General features: G+C 40.6%; 2 protein-coding genes across 4 annotated transcripts in view; both read left to right on the top strand.

Annotated features, from left to right (window-relative positions):
• The window catches only part of COL24A1 (collagen type XXIV alpha 1 chain), a 245139-nt gene extending 241702 nt beyond the window's left edge, over positions 1 to 3437 (top strand). For both annotated transcript variants that reach the window (XM_020795023.3, XM_072997896.2), the window contains one exon: positions 2309 to 3437. In XM_020795023.3, the coding sequence (XP_020650682.3) occupies positions 2309 to 2455 (147 nt within the window). In that variant the 3' untranslated portion in view covers positions 2456 to 3437. The remainder of the gene's footprint in view (positions 1 to 2308) is intronic.
• A 4218-nt stretch (positions 3438 to 7655) lies between these two features.
• The window catches only part of ZNHIT6 (zinc finger HIT-type containing 6), a 51789-nt gene continuing 34362 nt past the window's right edge, over positions 7656 to 25082 (top strand). Inside the window, exons 1-5 of one of the 2 annotated variants that reach the window (XR_012086480.2) lie at positions 7656 to 7814; positions 12740 to 12805; positions 12890 to 12996; positions 14275 to 14360; positions 19043 to 19146. Coding sequence is in view for 1 of the 2 variants with exons in the window: in XM_020795053.3 (XP_020650712.3) it covers positions 7723 to 7814; positions 12740 to 12805; positions 12890 to 12996; positions 14275 to 14360; positions 19043 to 19146 (455 nt within the window). In the remaining variant the exon portion in view is untranslated. The remainder of the gene's footprint in view (positions 7815 to 12739; positions 12806 to 12889; positions 12997 to 14274; positions 14361 to 19042; positions 19147 to 25082) is intronic. The other variant, XM_020795053.3, reaches the window with a different exon arrangement.

Genomic DNA, 25082 nt, shown 5'->3' with positions numbered 1-25082 from the left:
CCCTTGCCATCCTCAATGTGGTAGGTCTTTCTCTCAATCTTGCTCTTAGTCTCAACAATACCAGTATCACTATCAACTTTTGCTTTTTCATTCTTTACTTTCTTATTGTTATCATCTCCCTTTGGATACCATGTGAAGATCCCTACACTTGATATTATCACCCAGTTGCCTCCCTACTTTATGCCATATCCCTCCTCCATTGCTGACCCCACCCCACCCCCGTGCTAAGTCTCTTCCACTGCTAGCATCTCATTTCAGGCCCAGATCAACTCTATATCAACAGATCCTGCCTTCTTGACGTTGACTCCCTTGCAGACCCAGAGATAAGTGCCACACCCTGCACCAGTTGCCTCTCCCAATACATAGGTTCAACCATTACGAATGCCCTCAACTCGGGCAGCTCCCTCAGATCCACAGGACTTTGCCCAGCCTCCACTCTCCTTCTCCTTGCTATTGATGCTGGGAGATGGGGGAGGAGACCCGAACTACACTTCATCCTCCTCTATCCTGACCACCCATCTACTCCTTCACTATACAAGCTCAAAGAGGACCCATCTCTACACCACCACACTGCCAGAGCTACATGTCTCCTCTGGTGACTCTGGATAATTTGACTCCATTAGAGAGCAAGCAGCATTACTATATGATTGTCTCCATCACCTCCCACTACCAGTCCTTCTACCAGGGGTGATAGCAGGATAGGAGATCTGACATGACCATTGCCTCATCCGTACAGACCAGAAGCTGCTGCTGCTGCTGCTTTTGCTACGTACAGACCTGTGCCAAATATGGGCCACCCATGTCCTAAATCAATCACAGAAATGGAAAGTTTAATTTCTTTAAAAAGTCAGAACATTTAGGACTGTTCTATGGAAACTTGGAAAGGCTTGTCTCTTTCCTATGGGTATTGGATCACCTCTGGTTTATGAACAAGATGTTGTACTCCAAATACTTCATGTTTTTTATTTAAGACAGCCAAAAAGTATCCATTTGCACATGATCTGGTCTTGTCATTATTTGTTCTTTGCAACTCTCACTGACCTTAGTGTGGAGACAGATGGCAGGATGACAAACCCTTAAAACTCTGGAAGCTGTGCAGAGTAGGTGCTAAAATGCTACCGAATCAGCATTTTCCAATTGCTTAGATTTGTACCATTTTCCACCCACACATCTTACGTATATTATTACATTTATATCCCACTCTTAATCCAAATGAGATGCATTCTGTTTTATCCCACTCCGAAGGATAGGTCCAGTTGAATAATAGCATGTAGCCTATGGTCATGCAGTAAATTTCACAAATACATATTAGGATTTGAACCCAAAGCTTCCTGTCATATTCACTGCTACTTTGGCTATTTTTAAAACTCTGATGAGTAGTGAATGCAATTTTATGATATGAAAAAGATAATCTATGCAATGTACAGCTGTTGAAAAGTGCAGCTTTTCTGAGATTCTCTGAGATCTCTCTTTCTGCAGGAAAGTCTAATGTACTCCTGCAGAATCTCACAGATTGCTCTCTGCAGGTGTTCACTTTTCATTAGCCTTCACTGAACTTACAACTTTTGACTGACTGGCGAAGGAAGGAAGGAAGGAAGGACTCGAAACTTCACGTTTTCAAAATTCTCTTCCACCCTAGACATTGCTTTTCTCATAATAAATTGTACAAGATCATTATTATGATTCATATACTCTCAACTTTGTAGAATATAAAATGGTGATCTTTTATATAACATTTTAAAATAGCAGTTTGAGTATTAAGTGTATTGCAAAATAAGGAATTACATCACTCTACATTTCAAATCCTTGTCAGATTTACTCTGTGCTACTATTTTCACTACAGTATTAAGAAACTATAAAATAACATAACATATACTGTATACATTTACAGAGAACCAGGAATGATCCAGAAGCAACTGTTGCAGCCATCTTACTGACTCTAACAAACAGTGAGCCTGGTCAGGGTCTAGATCAGAGACATATGGACGTTCCATATTCTTGGCTACTCCGAAGTCCTAGGACAAAAGGAAGAGAAAGCCATGACACATTATGCTTACGTGGTGCTTTTCTGCCCAGAACAGGGGTGGACAAACGCAACCCTCCACGTCTTGTTCTTAGACAAGAGCACTCAGTCTTCCTCATTACTGACTTTGCTGGCTAGGACTGATGGAAGTTGCAGTCCAACAACCTCTGGAGAGCCAAATACCCACCCATGTGTTTAACAGTAGGAAAAATTAAAATCAGTTTACATATTTCAACCTGCTTTTTAACATTTTTTTCACTGATGCATCTGCTCTATGTATTACAGATTCAAGATGGCAGCTGGCATAAAACCCAATTCCTTTTTCATACTCAAGACACCAATCAGCTTCCTGTTGTTCAGGTGCATAAATTTCCTCGTCTCAAACAAGGTCAACAGCATTACATCGAGAGCGGTTCAGTTTGTTTCCTCTAGGCATCTAGAGTCCAGCTGTGTTTTTCACATCATCCCAGTTTTGCCTCAAGGAGCAATAACAACTATAGAAGAATTATAAGGAAAAAAATTGTTGGTAATTCCTTAAAGAATCTCAGGAAGAAAAAGACTTCCTCCTAAGAAGGAGAAATTGTTTTTCAAAAAGAGAAAGACCTTGACAGCATGAATAAACTATTTAATTTTTAAGTGGTGCTTTTCATGGTATTCTCTGGAAATGAAAATTAGACTTTTATGTGGAAATTCTTCAGAAAAAGCAGTGTTTTGACTATTCTTAATAGCACTGTCTAGGACACCTTAAGAAAAGATGGAAGAATGCAGTACTAAGGAGCAACCCTGGCTAATGCTCCCAAATGTGCAATAGCTTGTATTATACTTGTGACAGTGAGTTATACCACCATAAAATAAATCTTTTCCTTAAACATTTAAGTTTCATTATGGTACTTTTGGACACAGAAATCTTAACAGATGATACACTACCTCCTACGTGTTTCCTGTTTGTGTTGCCTGGTGCTCTCTGTATAACACAAAGTGTTTCGTGGCTTTAGTCAAGATGACTTTGTTCTTTTTTAATTATTATTACTTATTTCAGACCTTATGTGCTGGTTACATCAAGATAATTTCATTGTAAAATTGTGTCTTTTTTTAAAAAAAAAATGCCCACACACATCATTATGAGCGAAAACATTATTTATGTGAAAATCTTGTTTTAAATATTTCTGTCTGGAGACGTGGAAGAGGTGCATAAGACAGGGCTTTGTATCTGGTGCTTTTAGAGAAAAACAGGATTTTGTAGTTGTAGAAGGGCTACATACAATGGTCTTCTAAAACTTTTTGGACTGCAGTTAAATATTTTAACTATCCAAGGCAATCTACAATGATGTATTTTGTAAATATTTTGTAACTGTTCAAAATGTTAATACAGCATATATTTAAATGGCTGCCATTAAATTATAATAATCTTAAATCTTTCAGTTTCTTGGGAGTTTTTTTCTTACTACATTTTTTCAGAAGTATATTAATTTCAACTTTAGCTTAGTCATTAAATTATTGGCAATAAACTGCTAAGAAAGGGCATTATGACTAAACATTAGGAAGAACTTCTGGCAGTAAGAACTGTTTAAAAGCGTAATGGACTACTTTGGATGATGGTAGACTCTCCCTGGCTGAAAACTTGTAACAGAAGTTGGATGACCATCTGCCGGATATGCTTTTATTGTTGATTTCCTGTTTTGGTGGGGGATTGTTCTCACTGATGCTTGGGGTCCCTTCAAGCTCCACAGTTCTGTAATTCTATGATTCTATGAATCGCAGTAGACTCATTAAATCAATGGAGTTTACATAAAGAGTCGATCTTCTTGTAGAATACCTAAAAAATGTCAATCTGTGTTGTCACCAGTGTTTAATCTGCTATTGTCTTTATGTATGGGAAGAGAAGGAAATCAATGTTAAGTTTTCTCTGTCCATTGCAAATTTATTTTACCTATATTCATAAATGCCATAGGAACCTAAATTACTCTTTCTGTAAAGTCAAGGCCAAGTTACCGTATTTTTCACTCCATAAGACGCACCTCTCCATAAGACGCACCAAATTTTTAGGAGAAGAAAATAGGAAAAAATAATCTGTTTTCTTCGCTCCATAAGACTTTCCACTCCCCTATTTTGTGGGAAAAAAGTATGTCTTGCAGTGTGAAAAATACGGTATGTTTAATCTAAACTATATACTGTAATTTAAAGTTCCAGAAAGGATATTGAATTGGATTTCTATTTTATAAAAAGGAAGCAAACACATTTCTACACATAGAAAACAGAGTTTCACACAGTGTTCTAGATCTGCTAGCTTTCTACTTGCAGGAGGTTTTTCCAGTGGGGAAGTACAGTATATATGCAGCCCCATCAATACCAGCTGCATCTTGAAGTTGTGCACTTTATATGTATGGAATTGACTACCTCAATCCCAGTTATGTTCAAATGAACATTACCGTTCAAATGAAGCTTTGAAGAAGGGGATGGTGGGGAAACTGTCAGAGGCAAGTGCAATTACAAGATGCCACACCCTACAACAGTTTGCCTGTAGGGCACTCCAGCTTTGCTGTCGTGTGTCAATGTGCTGAACTTAAGAAGCATATATTTTTGGTTTACGCCCCAGAGTTTGTGCATAACCAGCCTCTGCCACGTGTTCTCAAAGTCTGTCAACTTGTGATTTTTAAGATTGTAAAAGAAAGGTGCAGGGAGGGAAGGGGGAATTCTTCGTTGATCTTATAAATAGGACTACATGTTCTAAACATTCAGAAACTAGCGAACAGATGTTAACAATCCACATGTTTGTTTTAAGAGGAAAAGATGCATTTGGGGACCTGACTCATGTTTTTTATGCATCTGGATTTGAAAATACTGCTGCTTGTACAAGGAACTCTACACCCTTCCTGGATTTAATAGTTCACCCACTGGTGAGTGGATTCATTATTGCAGATGTTTCTGCTGGGAATACACCAGCACTGGGAAGTAAATAAATCAGTTGATTGCTATCAACTGCAGTCTTTCAAATAATTTTACATTTGCAGAAGACAAGAGTTAAGGATCATTTGCAATTCAGCCCTACTGTTAATGCATATAATCTAAACAAGTTTTAAGATTCAGACAGAATCTTTTAATCCACTTCTGAGAGTTGGAATTTTTTTTTTTTAAAAAAGGGAGGGAACCAGAAAACATTACTTCTTTCATCTAGGTCTACAAAGAAGCACTTCCAGAGCTAAGTCATGGCCTACTTGATCTTGATGATTATTGTTGTCTGGGCAGTATGTGTTTGTGCAACGAGAAAGGGGTGTGAGAAAAGTCATGAAGAGTTCCCCCTCCTTGCATCTCCTGTGCTTCATTAGCTGCTTTGCACAACCATACATATATGCATGCTAAGAAGCATCAGTCATATTTTGAGTCCCTCCCCATCCCCCCATCCAGGGGCTGAGGAGTCCCCTGGCAATAATTCTATGGGTTCCAGCCTGGTTTTTGTCACGCACATCTTTTATTAAAGGCACAGAGTCAGCCCCTACTGCGCCTTCCTCTGCATTCCCAGGGGGTTGAGTTTCCAGCACTACCCCTGGGTACAGTCAGTCAGTCTGGGGTCCTAGTTGACTTCATTGGAGTCCCCAAAAGTCCAGATCCGGACAAGTATAAGTCCAACTCTGGGATGAAGTCCTTTTAGGGAGGGCTAGTAAAGGCTGGTGATGGGATCTGGGCTCTGTGGCACTGCTCCTCTTGGAGCCTCCTTTGCCACACCTGTTGCCACTTGCATCTTGAGCATTGAAGCTGGGATGGGGTAAGCTCTGCAGCTCCCATCGGGCAGTGAGGACACCAAGGCTAGGGTGATGCTTGATCAGGTGGTGGCTACCTTGTCACAGCCTCAGGCCCCTGACCCTTTCCATGGCCAAATGAGCTGAGCAGGAGGAGGTGGCTGCTCTCATCCTCTATCCCTGCTTGGATCTCTATGGAGGCCTACAAGATGGGGTCCCAGTGCATGACTGCTTCCTCTCACATCTCCCCTTCATATGATGTGGTTGATGACAACTGTGACCTCTGCAACTCCTGCTCTTCTATACCTGCCATCGCATCATTCTGCAGCTGTCCTCAACAGGCAGTGGGTTTTCCTTCACCAGCAGTGGCCCACACGTACTGGCTAGGGACCTGGGAGTCTCTCAAGGTCCTCCATGCTTGTGGCATGGGACCAACGGTCTGCTTTGCCCATTCCTGTCCATTTTAGTTCACTGACACCCAGATGTCAATGTTGAATCTTGCCATCTCCTGTTTGACCACATCCAGCTTCCCAAGGTTCATAGCTCTTACATTCCAGGTTCCTGTGCAGTATTTTTCTTTGCAGTATCGGACATTTCTTCCACTTCCAGGCATGTCCGCAGCTGAGCGTACTTTCGGCTTTGGCCCAACCACTTCGTTAGCTCTGGAGCTACTTGTCCTTGTCCTCCGCTCTTCCTCAATAGGATGTTGGATGTCTTCCAACCTTAGGGACTAATCTTCCAGCTTCATATCTTTTAGCCTTTTGTTTCTGTTCATGGGGTTTTCTTAGCAAAGATACTGGAGTAGCTTGCCAGTTCCTGCTCCAGGTGCATTGCGTTTAGTCAGAACTCTCCACTATGAACTGTCCGTCTTGGGTGTCCTTGCATGGCATAGCCCATAGCTTCTCCGAATTACTCAAGCCCCTTCACCACAACAAGGCAGCAATCTATGAAGGGGTAGAAGACTTTACCCCAGTGTTTATTTAAAAAGAGAAAAAAAATGTTTATTAAAAAAAGTTGCCTCCTTTTTCCTCCCACTTCCAAGAGGAAGCGTTTTCTCTTTTTAAATGAACAGAAGACTTTACCCCAGTGTTTATTTTAAAAGATATATTTATATTATATATGTTTGCAGGACATTTGTGGTGCCCTATTAAAGTATTTTAAAAATTGATTTCATCCGCCCCTTTGCAGAGCAGAGGTGTTTAATTTGCCAATATAATGAAGTGACTGTCTTAAGCCACCTCATCATATGGAAAATTCCTAGTGGAAGGAGCCAGACCAAATAGGGTTGCTTGAGGTTCCATATGCTATTTGGTTGCACCAAATGGCATACCAGACCTCTACCCGACCCCGAGCGACCCTATTTAGTGCCCACTAGCCGAATCCAAAAGAGCCTGAGTAAACAGGCCCTAAACTGGTGTAATTTGGACACAGTAAGGTCAACAACTAAACTGATACGACTTTTTTTTTCAAACACATGTTAACAAGCTGAGGTGGTGTAATAATAATTATTACTGATAAAAGAACTTTGGAATTGTCCATAGTTTTCACAATGACAAAAGCAGATGCACATACTGTACAGAATGGCCTTTTTGTGGCCATGTACACAAGAGGAAACCATGAAGCTCTCGGTTAGACCACACATATGCCGCTTTCAGAGCAGCAGTGTGTGTTAGTCTATTGTAGCTGAAACAACGTCTTGTGGCATTTTGAATCATCACATTTCATGGAGCCGACTAGAGACTCCACGGGATGCACAAGAAACGTCTTCACCCTCAGAAGGCAATGCAATACAGTGCGGGCCGCCCGCCTCCGCTTTCCTTCTCCACCCTTCGGTTGAGGGTTTTTCATCCGAACAACCGCCAGGGGGCAGCCTCCTGTCTCCGCGAGTCTAGTTATCCGGAAGACCGATGGGCCGCTCTAGGCCTTTAAGTGAGGAAGAAAGCACGCGCGCCGGTGGTGATTATGGCGAGCGAGCTGGTGGCAGTGGCGAGCGTGGAGGACGAAACCGCCGGGTCCCCCCTGCGGGGTGTGAAGCGGAAGATCTCTCTGCAGGGGTAGGGACTGTTATCTGCCCGTCCACCCCACCCCAGGGCCTCGAGAGGGCAGCCTCCTGTTCCTACCTCCTCCTTCAGGGAAGGGTTCCTGGCTTGGCTTCACCTCGTGTTTTTTTCTTATTCCCCCCTCATTCAAGCCAGAAGGAATCCAGGGAGGCAGGAAAGCCCTTAAAGCGGCTGGAGGGGGAACAAGAACAACAACAAGCAGGCCTTAAGAGAAGCCGGCCCACAAGCGCCGCCGGTGGGGTGGTCGTGAAGCTTCCGTTAACGGCACGTCTGGAGCTCTTCCTGAGGGGCAGCGGGGACGCGAGGAAGGAGGTGGGCGGGCGGGCGGGCGATTGAGGACCGTCCCTCGGCCTCCTCGCGGTCAACCTCCCTGGAGAGGGTTCTGGGTTGATGGACGAATGGAAATACGCAGGACATGCCGAAGAAGCGAAGGCGGCGGGCGTGCTCCTCAACCGCCCCCCCAACCGTCTGTACTCCCGTGAGCACGTGTGCCCCCCCCACACACACGTGCTAAGTTCGTAGCAACCTTTGGCGGTGGGTTAAAACGAGGGTCCCCAACCTTGGGCCTCCAGATGTTCTTGGACTTCAACTCCCAGAAATCCTGGTCAGCAGAGGTGATGGAGGCTTCTGGGAGTTGTAGTCCAAGAACATCTGGAGGCCCAAGGTTGGGGACCATGGGGTTAAAACGAGGGCTCGTCAAAGGTGGGTGAGCTGAAGCCTGGTCCCCTTAGAGCACAGGTTCCCAGCCTTGGGTCCCCAGATGTTCTTGGACTACAACTCCCAGAAGCCTTCACCACCAGCTGTGCCAGTCAGGATTTCTGGGAGTTGTACTCCAAGAACATCTGGAAATCCAGAGTTGGGAACCACTGCCTTAGTGCTTGTTCCGACTTCATACTATTTTGCTCTGCACATCCAAGGTGTCATTTATTCCAGGATATTCTAGTGCCCTTTTCCACATGGGTTACAAATACTGTAGTAACATTTTCTTATGACGCCTTATGTCACCCTTCCCCAGTTCTTCTCCAGCACCAATATCTTTGCCTTATCCACATGCCTTTCATATATATTTTTTACAGTGAGCGTAGGACTTAAAGTCTTCCAGGCTAATGCTCAGATTTCTAGTAGAAGAGAGCAGGTTCACCAGTTTGCATTAAAATCTGAGTCCCACCACTTGTGGTCCATTCTGCTGTTAGGCAAATCTGTTTCTCCACTGCCTCATTAAAAAAAAAAAAGCAGTTGTGAGATTTGTATTCGCGAAGGCTTTCACGGCCGGGATCTAATGATTGTTATGGGTTTTTCTCATCAGTTGTGAGATTCTTGACATCTTTTGATAAGGCAGATCCAATGTGCTGTCCTATAGGCATCCTTCAGTCTCAAAAGTCTATAGTAATGTGCTCTGTATGGAGTACTTGGAAAAGCGTCTAGTGTGGCTGAGGAGGTCAATTCGAGAATGACAATCCCTTCCACACTGAAGACAAATCCAATCTGTCCCCTGTCCAGCTCCCTGATTTTGCTGCTTTTGCGGCTTGCCTCATCCTGCTGGACAAGGGTCTCTTCAAAATGGGAGAGGCCATGATGCACCGCCTGCCTCCAGGCTGAACACTCAGATGTCAGGGTTTCCCATCTGTTGAGGTCCATTCTTAAGGCCTTCAGATCCCGCTTGCAGATGTCCTTGTATCGCAGCTGTGGTCTCCCTCTGGGGTGATTTCCCTTCACTAATTCTCCATACAAGAGATCCTTTGGAATCCAGCCACAGTAATTGACTGTTGGGAGGGGTTTTTAAATGGAGTATTGTGTCTTGTTGCTGTGAATCTGGTTTTGGTATTGATTTTGTTTACCATTTTAGTGTGGAATTTTTCTGATTCTTGTTAATATGTATATAGCTACTTTTTTTGCTTTTAATATTGTGTTCTTAATTATGTTAGCTATCTCAGGTCCTTTTAAAGGAGAAAGGCAGAGAAAAACATTTTAAATAAATAAAAATAAACATTAAGCCACTTTATTTTTTGCTATCTAGCATTAATCTCATTGCAGTTTTTTTTTAATTAAAAAAGGCCAGAATTCAACTGAAAAATTGCACTGGCAAACATTGTAACTTTCAGTGTAACTTTCAGTTGTGATTGCCTTCAGTTAGAAAGTCAGCATAGACATCTGATGTCAAGTTTGGCAGTCAGCATGGGTGTTGCAGTGATTCATATGAATGGTGCGTGACAGCAAACAACAACACGTACACCTTCATTAGTGGCAACTTGCTGCTGAAATATATGCCAATAGATTTTTGCCACCAGACTCAAGGTTCTGGCCATTGTATATTGTTCTTTGTACTTCAGAGACAATCTGAAGGCAAGAGAGCTTAGACTCATACCTTGTGTCAGTGAACAAAAAAGTAGACAAGAACACGGTGATGACAAGGAATTCAAGGGGCAGCAGCCTGACCTTTGACTCTGGTTGGCAGCAGAAAGGAGACGCCATGGCTCTACACAGCAATGTCATTGCAGAAAGGAGGAACTCAGCTCTGAATATATTTTCCTTTCTCATATGTTTTTAAATGTAAAGGATTAATCTGAACCTGAAATGAAACATAAGACCACAAATCTTAGTAACTGATACTGAGGACTTTTGATTTAACCATGTGTTCCTCATACATGTTAAAAAGTACGGGCTACATCTATTTGGGGTTGGGTTGTTAATATATCTTGTTACCATGGTCATTCAGTATTTTGTAACCCATAATATATGTTGGGACTAAGTGCTCCTCTCCTGGTTTATTTTTCTGCTTGTTTCTCTTTCCTCCCCTCATCCCCAATCCTGGTTTATTTATCGGATAGCTCAGAGTAAACCAGAGTTTCTTGAGTTGGATGTAACAGGGAAATCTTGCTCCATGTGTGCTAGGATTTTGTGATGAAGCTAATGTGAGATTTCAGGAGTGGACTTCAGTGATCATTTTCAGTTTTCATATGCACAGTTCCTGGGTCTTAACTTGTGCTTGCACATGCATAGATTTGCATTGCATTGGACATTGGGAGCAATATTGGCTTTGCAACTTCTGGTTTCAATTGGTCTTTTGAAAATATGTGTCTAAGTCTGGATTCAATGTAATTTCTCACTAACCCCACAGTTAGATTAGAATTAGACTTGTAGCTACAGCACTGTAGAATTTTCCAGCTAGTTATGATTTCCCTTAAGATAGTAGTCACTGAATGCTACCGTGTTTCCCCGAAAATAAGACAGGGTCTTATATTAATTTTTGCTGCAAAAAACTCAGGGCTTATTTTCAGGGAATGTTTTTTTTTCCATATACAACCTATATTTATGCAAATACTGTGCAGTAATATCGTCTTCTGGTTGTTGCACAATGCTGCACAATGGTGGAGGGCATGGTTTCACTTAACTAGGGCTTATAAATTAAATAAATAAATAAATAAATAAATAAAATTTTTGGGGTAGGGCTCATATTATGAGCATCTTGAAAAATCATATTAGGGCTTATTTTCGGGGAAACAGGATAACTGTAGTCAAGCCTCAAATCGTGTGATAAACTGATAAGTGCTAACTGCCCTTCTACACATACAGTAGATGTTTGTGTAGTGAATGATATTCCATATCCTTATTCTCAAGGTATGTAAGTAAGAAACAGGTGCCTGTTGTTCCAGCCAGTGTATCAGAAATAAGTGATATTTATGTTTGTTTGCCCGAGTTACCGAGCATTCAGGACCACAATAGAAGCAGCATAAACTGGGCAACAGTAACTAAATTTGGGTACAGTAGTGCCTCGCAAGACGGGCGCTCCGTTTAATGACGAATTCATATTACGATGATGGTTTGCGATCACAAAATGATATTTTGAATGGGGGAATTTCGCTGTGCTATGATCGGTTCCCTGTTTCAGGAACCGATTTTCGCTTCCCGATGATCAAAACAGCTGATCGTCAGGTTTGAAAATGGTCACCAGGTGCTCAAAATGGCTCCCTGCTGTGTTTAGGAGCCATTTTTCACTGCACAGGCACCCGAAAATGGCCGCCCCTATGGAGGATCTTCACTGGGCGGTGAGTTCTTAGCCGATTGGAACACATTAACCAGGTTTTAATACATTTCAATGGCTTTTTAATTTTCACTTTACGATGTTTTCGTTCTACAGCAATTTCGCTGGAACGAATTAATGTTGTAATGCGAGGCACCACTGTACTCAATTTTTCTGTGTTGCAGCTTTTAAACATATAACAACTATGCCTTGAAAATGTGGGCAACCTTAAACAGAAGTATCACAATTAATGATTCTTCATTCATTTTATGTTCTCCTTGTAAATTGATTCCCAGAATTTACCGTGTCAAATTCCAGCTGGAGTCAATTTGACCTCAGCCTCAAACCACATTTTAAAAAATACTAAAATAAAAAATACTGTGACATTTGGAGCCTTTGGGGGAGATAATGCACAGCAATTAAAACCAGCAATTGAGATGAGGGCATGTGAACAAGGTCATTCTGCTCTTCTTAGCACATAAAGAAATACTTGTGGGATTGGTAATCCGTTGCTCAGGCATACTGTGTCCTCAAAGGATTCCATTTGTGAACATAAACATGCTACTCTGGCATGTCATGTTTCCCTAAATAGGACCTCTTCTATAGGATTCATGGCTCTGATACTATGATGATAGGATGATTTGATTTGTCCATCACAAAGCCTGAAGATCACACATCCATTAATGGAAGAGAACAATTTTCTGGTAGCAGTCAGCTGGTAGTAAAATACGGAAGTTTTTTTCAAAACAGTAACAACTTGTTAGCAGGCTCATTCCATCCTGAACTATTATTTTCATCTTGTTCTGGCTTCAGGGGATCTTTTCTTGAAATCTTGTTTAATGACAAATCCTCTAATTTTTCTTATGCTTAAATGAGCTGCTTTATTTTCTCCTTTAAGCTGTGAAATCTGCGACAGAGAGGAAGCTAAATATCGGTGCCCTCGTTGTATGAAATATTCATGCAGGTAGATATAAAATTAATTTTTTTTCTATTCTTATTATGTTGCTGAGAACAGAGTGACATTTCTCCACTTTTTGTGTGCTTTCAGTTTGGCCTGTGTGAAAAAGCATAAAACTACGTTTAGTTGTAATGGAATCAGAGAAAAGACAGCATTTGTTCCTGTGAATGAGTTCAATGACTTGCATCTTCTCAGCGGTAAGAGTGTTTCTGGAAATCTCAGGATACTGTTGAAAAGGTGCTTATGGAGTCTGTTGCAGACAGTGATGTTTATCATATATTTGTTCTCCATGCATTGAACAATTAAGACTAGAGGGTTGGTGCTGTTATACTAGCAGTTAGAAGATAAGTACTTTTTAAGTTTCTTCCCCACTAACTTTGTTTTGAATTGAAACTTAAACATCGCTAGCATTGACAAGTGTGTAGTTCCACGGAACTGTTAAAGTAGCGTGGAGAATGCAAAGACTCAGTAGTAGCTTGCGGTTATGTAAGTGGCCAGTAGACTAAGTGCTCTGAATCTTACATACATACATACATACATACATACATACATAAATACATACATACATACATACATACATACATACATACATACATACATACGTGTGTGTGTGTGTGTACACACACACATTCTCATCTTTAAAAATGTAGTCTTTGTAATTATGTGTAGCACTTATTCAAAGCAGTAAATAGGATCATTTTAGCACTGACAGGTCAGCTTTTTTTTTTACTGTTTCTTTATTTATATATATAAAAGTGTTTTATATATATATAAAGTGTTCATCTATGTATATCCCCACTTTCTGTCTCAGATATCCCCAGGTGGTGTGGATCCAAATTAAGCTGTCAGTTAAAAGGCATATCTATGAAACAGGTGAAAATCCTGTTCTGTAATTTACACTAGTGCAAGGTAATGAAGTTATAGGTAAGGGGCAAGTTCAGTAATTAAAAACTTCCTACTTCTGTCCTCCACCTTTTCTGATTCCTTTGTAATCCCTTTCGTCGCTCTGGAGTTGTGGGACGGAAGGCGGAAGTCTTTAATTACCAAAAATCTCCTTCTGACAGCACCTTTTGGTAATTAAAGACTTCTTCCATCCATCCCATGGCTTTCAGGCAAGGCAAGGGACTATGCAAAAGTTGGATGATTCGCGAAACAGAAAGTTTTAACTTACAGAAAATTGCCCCACACCCATAACACCATCACTGTTCCACAGGCCTGAGTTACACAAAAGGATTTCAGCCAGTTTTGGTATTGCAGTTTTGGCATGCATGGCATGTAATGTGTCGCTTTCATGCCACCCATGAAATTCCTGCATTGAGGATGTGACCACCAGTTCCATTCATACTTTTTTAAAACCTGTATTCAAATTCTCAAATTCTCTGTTAGCTGTTTTATGAAGAGTACAGTATTGTATCAATCTAATCTATAGTAGTAATAATAATAATGAAAATAATTTTAAAAATTGTTAATTTCAGATTACCGGTTTCTCGAAGATGTGGGAAGACTGGCAGATTGTGCTGCTCGAGATGATACTTCACATAGACCAAAAACCAATAAATTTGTAAGTATGCTTAGCATCTTTGTTCAGACTGCAAGCGATAAATGTTAGTTTTCTATTACAGTGGTGCCCCGCATAGCGACGATAATGCGTTCCGGAAAAATCGTCACTATATGGATTCGTCGCTATGCGGAACAAAGAAGCCCATAGGAATGCATTAAAACACCTTTAATGTATTTCTATGGGCAAAAAACTCACCGTTCTGCGAAAATCCTCCATGCGGCCGCTTTTTTCGCTGCCTGGTAAGCGAGGAATCCAGGCAAAAACACAGCGGGCAGCCATTTTATTTACCCGGCGGCCATTTTGGAACCACCGATCAGCTGTTCTTAAAACATCGCTATGCAAAAATCGGTAAGCGAAACACTTACCGATCATCGCAAAGCGATGTTTTACTATTTAAAGCATCGCAATGCGATCGCAAAAACGATCGCAGAAAAACACATCGCTATGCGGATTCGTCGTTAAACAAAGGGCTCATTATGCGGGGCACCACTGTACTTTTTAAATGTAATACTGAAAACTTAAAGAGAAAAAAATAGGATATTGATAAGGTTTATGCCAGTAAATTCTAAAACACAGTTCAGAGAGCTAAATATTTAGAGCTACAGTGGTGCCTCGCATAGCGACGTTAATCCATGCAGCAAAAATTGCTGCTAAGCGATTTTGTCGCTATGCAATTTTAAAAAGCCCATAGAAACGCATTAAAACCTGTTTAATGCGTTCCTATGGGCAAAAAAACTGACCTTAAAGCGAAGATCCTCCATACGGCAGCCATTTTCGCTGCTTCTTAAGCGAGGAATCCGTCCCTAAACACAGCGGGTGGCCATTTTTTTTACCCGGCGGCCGTTTTGGAACCGCCGATCAGCTGTTAAAAAATCATCACTTTGCAAAACAGGGAACCGATCATCGCAAAGCGGAAAAAACCCATTAAAAACATCGCAATGCGATCACTTTTGTGATCGCAAAATCTTCGTCGCTATGTGGTTTTGTCGCAAAATGGAGCACCCGTTAAGCGAGGCACCACTGTAGATTCAAAACCCAAATCCAGTTCTTACTGCCAAAGGAGATGAATAAGTGGGACTTTCCTAAGTGTTGGTTTTAAGGGGATCTAAGAATTGGATTTAGCTGAAAAAATGATGATTCCATCTAAACTTTAATGTTTTGAAAAAACGTTGGAGAAGGAACTTTTCAAGCAAAAATACATTGAGGAACAATACAGAAATGCATATAAAAAGTTGTTTAGCATTTGTAGTGTGTCACAGACAGTGATACGTCACCGGGGACTAAAGATTATTTGTACTATGGTGTTCCCAGTTATTGTGTATTAATTTGAAATCAGTGAAGAAAGCAGACAGGAAAAAAAGTGATTCACTGTAAATGTGGTGCTGGAGAAGGGTTTGTGGCTACCATGCGCTGCTAGAAAGTCAAATAAGTATGGTCTAGATCAAATCAAGGCTGAACTCTCATTAGAAGTGAAAATGACTAAATTGAGCCTATCATACTGTGGATAATAGGGATAATGAGACTTGTAGTTCAAAGCATTTGGAGGACATCAGTCTAGGTAGCATCTGTGGTGACACCTCAGTCGCCTTAGAGTCCAACTTGTGAAGACTGAGATTCCTACTAATCCGGGGTGGGCAACCTCAAGAGGAATGGTGCCTCAAATTCTTATTCTGTAACATATACCCTACCCTCATTTTTTAACAAAACAAAACACTTTTTACTGGGGAGGGGACCCTTGCACCTTTTATTGCTCAACTTTTAAAATGTGGTAGCAGAGGGCCAGGGATGACTGGGGACCTACACATGTTGCAGAATTGGCCAATACACCTCTTTGAGGACACAGGGGAAGATTTGAGCCAAATCTAAAAAATAAAATAAAATTAGAAGGTGTGGGACTGCTGGGGGCCTCCAGTGACCCCAAGGGAGTGCATTTGCCCCCCCCCAGCGACTGCATGCAGTTTGCAATTCTCATGTTGCCCACCTCATTCTGATTTCTTCCAAGTCCAGCTAGAAAGGTGACATATTTAAGGGGCCCTTCCCTGCCAAATCTGCTTCCTCAGTTGACTCCCTGCAGCCAAAACTGCTAGCTCCAGCAAAACTCTCTGCATCCATAGGCCAAGAGCAAGCGATGAACTTGGGCTGACTGAGGCTCATGGAGTGAGTTACTCCTCTTTAGCTTGCAGAAGAAAAGGCACAGTGAAGGTTTTATTTATTTGATAAATACACACTTTCTACTTAAGTTTGCCTTTAGAAATAAAACATTTTAGTGAGTAATGCCTTGTCGTTTCCATTATCAAAATCATCACAGTCTTGTATATTCAGTTATAACAGTCATAATACTGTACATTGTAATCCATTTTGTTCTTCAGATCAGACAACAGAGAACTTAAGGAAAGTAAATGCAGCAGTGTCCTGCATTAGAGGGATAAAAATAAGATAATTGCATTCCTTAGGGAAGAAGTGGTGATCTGTTTTGCCTTGATTGTTTGTATCTTAGATTTTATGACTTGAGTCAAGGAACTGCAGCTTCTTGGTTATGAAGGAGTACAGGAACAATTTTAATGAAGGCTTGCTTTACTCATGTAGGAGGAATGTCCTCTTGTTTCCATCCTGTCAAAACTAAACATGAAAGAACAGCATCTGACAGTCTAGTTGTACTCTGTTGATTACTAGAGAATCAGTACAAAAGCATCAGTGCATTTCTGTGTTTTAGAAAAACAGAAACAAATCACCAATTTAGCTTGCTGTTGTAGTAATTTTGTAACAATTGCAGGATTTATACACGGTGGAATAAGATTGTTCTTGTAATTAACCATTGCTCTAAATGGGCATATAGGCTACATGTCACAAAACAGATACGAGAATTTTGTAAGCAACTATTTTTATTTATTTATTTATTTATTTATTTATTTATTTATTTATTTATTTATTTATTTATTTATTTATTTATTTATTTATTTCATTTATCTATTGTGACCACTCTAGGCGGCTACAGTACTGTCCATTGTACTCTTTGGAAGATACTTGTTTTGCCTTTTTCCCCATTTAAAATAGAGTGAACATCTTTTTGCCCTAAAGACATTGTTAGTTTCCCAATCTCATTATCTCTTACTGTTGCTTGCGTTCATTGATACTGATGGGAATTGTAGTGCAGCAACATCTAGATGGCAACAAGTTGGCCACCCAACCCCCTCCCTGGTGACTGTAGTTGACAGAAGCAGGAGATGTGTCTTACAGATCACCTCAGTCTTAAGTGGAAGTAGTTGGAAAAGTGCTTGGACCACTTACACTTTATTCAGACACAGCTATTTGAGAGCAGGGCCTGACATTTTGATGGTTCACGTGAAAGCACAACAGATTTATAGTTAGCATAAACTATGAAGGAAATAATGAAGTGGATGTGAAGGGAGTGTGTGATTTCTCATTTATAGCAGCAAGAAAGGACTAGAGAGGTAGCTGAGCTCTCTGGTAATTCAACTGCCTGATTTTAAAGTCAAGCATTCTTCTTAGCAGCACAATCAATGATAATTCTGGTAGTACCTAAAACTAATTATTAGAATATAGTTTAGAATAAGAAAAATGGGAACATAAATGGCAGTGTTAACTAAGATTTCAATTCTCATTGTTACTGAAATATAAATCCTATAAAAAACAATTGGATTTACTTGCACTTAATGGTATAATTGTGGACTTGCTGCAATGTGCTGTCGTTCTGATCTGTACAAAATAATCTGGACTTTAAACTGTTCAGACCTAACGCTAAATTACAGTTTAAAGCAATGATTCCTAACCTTGGGTGTACAGACAGGCTGCAACTTCCAGAAGCCTTCATCATTGTGCTGAACTCCTGACTTGTGTTTATGGCCTGCATTTTGAAATATAAGACAAAACAAGAACAAGAACAAAAAGAACAACCAAGAGACAAAAAGGTTGTGAGATCTTGGAGCAGTGGTTCCCAACCTTGTGTCCCTAGATGTTCTTGGACTAAAACTCCCAGAAGCCTTCATCACAAACTATGCTGGCCAAGATTTCTGGAAGTTATAGCCTGAAAACAGCAAGATCAGGGTTGAGAACCATTGCCTTAAAATATTTATTTATTTATTTATTTGATTTATACCTCACCCATCTGGCCTGATCGACCACTCTGGGTAGCAAAATACAGAAGCCTCTGGCTTGCACTGTCCTTGCATCTTCCATCTGACATATATCCTTTGATTTGTATTCCTGCATTGAGCAAGGGGTTGGGCTCAATTGCCTTACAGTCCCTTTCCAATTTCATTATTCTTTGATTCTAGAGCCATGAGGTGACTGAAAGCTTCTGATTTGGATTAACCACAGTTTAGCCAGCTGTCTAAACTGTAAACTGCAGTAAGGCCATAATATGATCTGTTGAAATGAGCTAGCTTCAAATACTATGATTTGAAGTTGACTTGTAAATCCAGTATCCACATCAATGTTCAGATATCATAAAGCTAGAGGCTATCTAACTTAAAAGTTTACATTCTCCTTGCAGCTTTACTGGAGATAGAGAAGTAAGGTTAGAAATCTAAGGCTCACTTTGTCTTGTCCTACAACTCTGGACCATGATATAGCTATGCCCAAATAAGCCCATTCACTCAGAATCCAGGTTGTCAGTAATTCTTTTTCTTTGTCTTTTGAAACACATTTACTTTTTCTGTTAGGTCCATTTTTTGAGAAACCGAGCTCGAAAGCACAGCATCCAGCTACAAACTTTACCAATTGGATTCACAAAGAGGCGAGAGAATTCTACATTCTTTAGCAATAAGTAAGTTTCTGGTTAGAATCAGTGTGGAATAGTTTGGTTGAATTCTTCATTGTGGATTAGATCTCCATGGTTTGCAGCCCCTCTTGCAGTTAAATCCATTCCAGTTGCTCAATACATTGACTCAGTTAACTTGTTTGTTTGTATACATAGGACTTTCAGAAAGCATATGATGTTTAGCAACCGGGACCCAGAACAGATAGCTTGCAGGTCCAGAGCTGGTTAATTCATTTCTAGATATTCCTGTCATGCGCTCAATTGTAAATGACGAGCCACAATTCCATATGGCTGATGTGTTAAACCCATGGAAATCTAACAGTTTGAATTTGCTTCTGTGTATTTGTGGTGTTTCAAATGTTTTTCTTAATGGTTTGTCATTAGTTTTTCCTTTATATTTTGTATGTGTATATCTATCCTTCATATTGTGTAAATATGAGGTCCTATAATGAATGTCTCAGTAACGTGAAAGACCCTGTATTGGACTTATTAATGATGCATCATCACCTTGCACGAAGGTGATGCTGACTTGAACAAATGGTGGTTCTCTGACATGGGGGTGGGGATGGCTATGTTGACATTGCAGTCACCCTTGAAAGATTTTGAGTCGGGGAGCTTGGCAACTGATTTATATCTATGGTTTACATCTATTTAATTGTGCCTGGACAGGTGACATTGCCGTTGCATAAGACAGTATTGATTATATAGAAACTAAGAAGACTTGGATGATGTGGGCGAAAGTTTTGTGACATCTTATTTATAGATAGCAGTAGCAAAGGAAGGTGAAATTTCAGCTATGAACCAGTAGATGTCTCTCTTGCAAAATGTTCACAAACAAGATACATGTACTGTATTGTATTAATATGCTTGCAGAGACTAATTAGCAAGCCAGCCTGCAGAACCTGTGCTTCTGCTTTTACTGTATGTCTTCTTAGCTACTAATAAACAATCTGTTTTTTGATATAAAGGACCAGAAGAATATGTGAAAATGTTACATGTGTTTTTGAAATCCAGTCTGCAAAATATGGTCTTGCAAAGCATTTGTTTATTTGCATCCTTCCAAAAATATAGAAACGAGGCCCTAGCAACAGTGCTCACCTAGCTCCTTAGACTTTGGACTATTTGTGTAACTTGCAACAATTTCACTGAGTGAATATTGATCCAAGAAGAGTGTAGTCCTTGACACTGATGCATGCATTAACAAGCAAGTGCGAACTTGTTAATTTCTCAGTGGCTGAAATCCTATAGTGCTGCTACGCAAAAGGGCTAACCGTTGGAGGTGAATTGCCTCAAATTAAGGTGAATTGCCTCCACAGACATTTGGTGCATATGGAGCTGTGCAACTCATCATGAAACAGATAAATGTGTGTGGATATTTTTTTAACTTGAGGCAGTTTATCTCCAAAAGTGATGTCTTTTGCGTAGAAGCGCTATAGGATTTCAGCTGATATCTTATGTAAATGATGGCTTCATCCCATACACTCTTTATAAACAGTTCCATAGTGGTACCAACAAAACAAAATAGGAGAATAAAATTATATTTATTCATTGCATTTGTATACCACCTTTCTCCAGAGAGTGGAAGAAACAATCAAGGAAGCATTAACGTAAGCATAAAACAAATGCAATTTACAAATGCATTATGCAACAATTGTTCAACCACAGTGATTGTTGAGAGTGTGTTTTAGAAGGTTTCTTGAGGTTCAGCTAGTATTAAATTCATGTTAAATTAGCTTTTTGTTTAGAATACATTTTGGATAATACTTTAAAATTGTGTACTCTTTGTTCTACAAGAATGTGAACGTTTGTCTTCTGTTTTGTGGGTACTAATGTAGCTTTTGCATTCTGTATTAGACAATTTCATGAAAGGGGAGGTTTCTAGGAATTTGGTTATTCCTGTTAGCAGAGTACAGTATTAGCTGCAAAACAACAAGAACATAGAAACATGGAGAAATGTTATCACTAACCGGATAAGCGAAGCGTCCAACCAGCAGGCGGAGTTATTCCGTATAGTGCGCGACCTATCCGGAACTGGTCTGGATGATAGGCCTCCCCCTAGTTTTTCACCTGTCCAGGCCATCCAACAGGACCTCTCTCCTTTTTTGAACACAGTGAGTCGAGCAGAGATGTCCAGCGCTCCGTCTTGCCCGGTAACCCTTGACTCCTTTCAGCCTGTCACGCCTGATTCTGTGGCCAGAGTGCTTGACCGCTGTTGAGCCACCACCTCCTCCTTGGACCCTTGCCCGGCCTCGTTAATCAAAGCAGCCAGGCCGATAACAACAGAATGGGCCACTGCAATAATAAATGGGTCTTTCCTTGAGGGCAGGTTTCCCTCTGCCCTCAAGGAGACACTCATTAGGCCCATAAGAAAGAAATCTAATTTGGCGGCGGATGAAATTGGCAATTATAGGCCCATCGCCAATGTTTCTTTCATGAGCAAAGTGGTCGAGAGGGTGGTGGCTGACCAGCTTCAGGCACATCTGGATGAAACAGATGCCCTGCATCCATTTCAGTCAGGCTTCAGGCCGTGCCACGGTACAAAGACGGCATTGGTCGCTCTGTACGATGACTTGTTGAAGGAGGCCAACAGGGGTAAAATATCTTTGTTGGTCCTCCTCGACATCTCGGCGGCCTTCGATACCGTTGACCACAGTATCCTCCTGGGGAGGCTCTCTGAGTTGGGTATCGGTCGCTTGGCTCTGGCCTGGTTCCGTTCCTTCTTGGAGGACCGCCCCAGAGAGTGCAGCTTGGGGAGAGTATTTTGGCCCCGTGGAGTCTCAAATGTGGGGTTCCACAGGGGTCGACTATTTCCCCAATGCTGTTTAACATCTATATGAGGCCGCTGGGTGGGGTCATCAGGGGGTGTGGAGCATCATGTCATCAATATGCTGATGACACCCAGCTCTACATCTCCTTTTCACCAATTGCAGGTGATGCCGTCCTGTCGCTCCAGTGCTGCCTGGGGGCCATACTGCAATGGATGCAGGAGAATGGGCTGAGGCTGAACCCGGACAGGACGGAAGTTCTGAGGGTGGGTGGCCCTGTGGATGGTGGCTTGGGAAACTCCCTCATGTTTGGGGGGGTGGCCCTGGCCGCGAAGAATGGGGTCCGCAGCCTAACCGACTAGATAGGCGGGATATAAATCGAATAAATAAATAAATAAAATAGGGGTACACCTGGACGCTCACCATGGAAACGCAGGTGGCGTTGGCAGTCCGCACCACCTTTTTCCACCTTTGGTGGATTGCCCGGCTGCGACCTTATCCTAGACACGGGGGCGCTCACTACCTTAGTACATGCGTTTGTAATCTCTAGATTAGACTACTGTAACACGCTCTACGTGGGGCTCCCTTTGAAGCTGATGCAGAAACTTCAGGTGGTGCAGAATGCGGCGGCCAGACTCCTTACTGGAGTGAGAAAATACCAACATATCTCTCGTACTCTGGCCATGCTGCACTGGCTGCCCATCCGTTTCCGCATTGACTTCAAAGTGTTAATGCTTACATATAAGGCCCTAAACGGTTTAGGACCTCAATACTTGACAGAACGCCTGCTCCCACCTATATCTACTCGGATCACCCGCACGAACCAGGAGGTGAGGCTGAGGAGCCTAATACCGAGGGAGGCCCGGAAGGAAAGGACATGAAACCGGGCCTTCTCGGCGGTGGCTCCTCGCCTTTGGAATAACCTTCCTCCGGTGATTCATGCGGCCCCTACGCTGGGCACTTTTAAGAGTCAACTAAAAACATGGTTATATGTTCAGGCCTTCCCTCCTGTCAATATTTAATTCTTTATTTTTTTCTTTCATTTATTATTTGTTTTATTATTGTATGTGTTATGGACTGTTTGTAAAATTCTTATGTTTTATCGTATACACCTTATTGGAAGCCGCCCAGAGTGGTCAACCAGACCAGATGGGCAGGAAATAAAAAATAAATAAATAAATAAATAAATAAATAAATAAATAAATAAATAAATAAATAAATAAATAAATAAATAAATAAATAAATAAATAAATAAATCAGCCTGATCTCATCAGTGCACTCCCTGATCTCTTCAGTGCACTTAGAAACAAACTAACTCATTGTATGATAAAATCACTAGAAGCATGTAAAACAGAAAGAGGTGTCTTTACTTACAATTACCATCCATAGTTACAGTCAGAAGGAAATAAGGGGAAATGGAGTATCTAGCATTCAAGAGGATGGTCAGAGGAAGAAGAGGGGCTATCAACAAAACAATGAAGGCAAAAACAACTAGGGAGTTTGGAGGCTTATACCAAGTACCAGAGGTGCAAAAATTCATTTTCCAATCAAATAGTGGCAAAGAAAAATCACATTAGGCTGTAAAGTCCCACTCCCACTGATACCCATTGTAGTGCATGCAAAATTGTTATTATCTTGAAATACTATTCACAAAAATGAGTTAAAAGGATAAGTGAATATTGTTTTTAATCAATGTTTAGTAAAAGCATAGGCTGGAAGTCTTTAAGATTTTTAAAACTGGTGTATATTTAATTACCTTGAAAGCATTTTTTCATTTTTCGTGGTTCTTGATTCTGCTGTAATACACTTGAGCATTACAGCATATATGTTGAATGAATAGTCCTGCTGTTCTGAGGTCTCTTAGTTGAAGGGTTTGTATATACAGTGAAAATGTGCTTCAATCAGTTCTTGAATCCTCTTGTTTTACAACTTATAATTATTAATAAATAGTTGAACTTGCAGTAAAATTAACACAATTTTCTTGCTTATATATAAAATCTCTGTTGGGTAGTTACTGACGATTAGCTAAGCTTGAGGAAAGCTGGGGGCTCCTCTGGTGTCTTATATTGTTCGAACTTCAACTATGTCATATTGAAATTTCTGTGATTGGTGTATCATAAAACCTTCCATGTTCATTTACTTTAATGAGATTTTGGGGGTTTCCGCAGGAGACTATAATCACTTAATTAGGCCAGATCCGTGTTGTTTACAGAAGCTTAGTAGAAATATAAAATACTGTAGGGACCTAGTTTACTGAAAAGTGAATTAACCAAGGCTGTAAATCAGTTCATTGGGGTTCAAGGATGATTTCTACTTTACCCTTTGAGTACTCTCTTCCCTAGCTCCTCCTTCCACCTTATTGGTGTGGAACAAGATTTTCAGATGTCATGTCTAGAAGAAAGGGTTATTTCTTGTGTAAGTTGTACAGTATGTTTAAAGCAATAAAGAGGATTTTTCAGCACAGGCCATTCGAACATAGCCTGTTTTGCTGCCCTTTCTCAGATGCCTAATTCTGCACAAAAATACAGAAAATAATTATGTTTGAGTAGTAGTTATAACACCCCATTCCTGTGGCTTCAGTGTTGTTTTTAGCATACCTCAGCAGCACTTTTCACAACATGATAGATAAGACTTCCTGACAAACTCGTGATTATATTGAGTACAGCATAACAGATGCTTAGCATGTGGTGGTCCATATACAGTAGACTTATAATTCATTGTTATATTAAAACAAACCAGTAGTTACTAGATTAAAAAAAAAAGAAAAGCACTCTTCATACTGTACTTATTTTGCTAACTTGACATCCATAAGAATGCAACAGATGGCCTTCTAACTTTCCAAACTTTTCTTCTTTACTGCTAGGTTATTAGTTAAACTTAAAAAAAAAGATAGGGTGTTTTCTTTGAACGATGATTTTTTTAATGATTTATGGACAATGGATGCTAATGTAAATATATTAGTATAATCAATATATCAAATTGAAATCCACCCAAGTCAGTAGACATTGCTAATTGTGAATAGATAAAGAATAAGAACTAGCAGATGATGTCTTGGCAAGCCTGTATACTAGTATAATTGATAAAAGAACATGTCTCAGAATTAAGTGAGTTTTCAAGAAGTTAACTGTTAATCTGTTAGAATTTCTCAAAATTATATAAGAATGAATTAGCTCCTCA

The sequence above is a fragment of the Pogona vitticeps genome, chromosome 4 (genome assembly GCF_051106095.1).
Source record: "Pogona vitticeps strain Pit_001003342236 chromosome 4, PviZW2.1, whole genome shotgun sequence".
In the NCBI taxonomy this organism is placed as follows: Eukaryota; Metazoa; Chordata; class Lepidosauria; order Squamata; family Agamidae; genus Pogona; species Pogona vitticeps.
The sequence above is the reverse complement of the archived record's forward strand: the minus strand, read 5'-3'. Positions and strand labels throughout refer to the sequence as shown.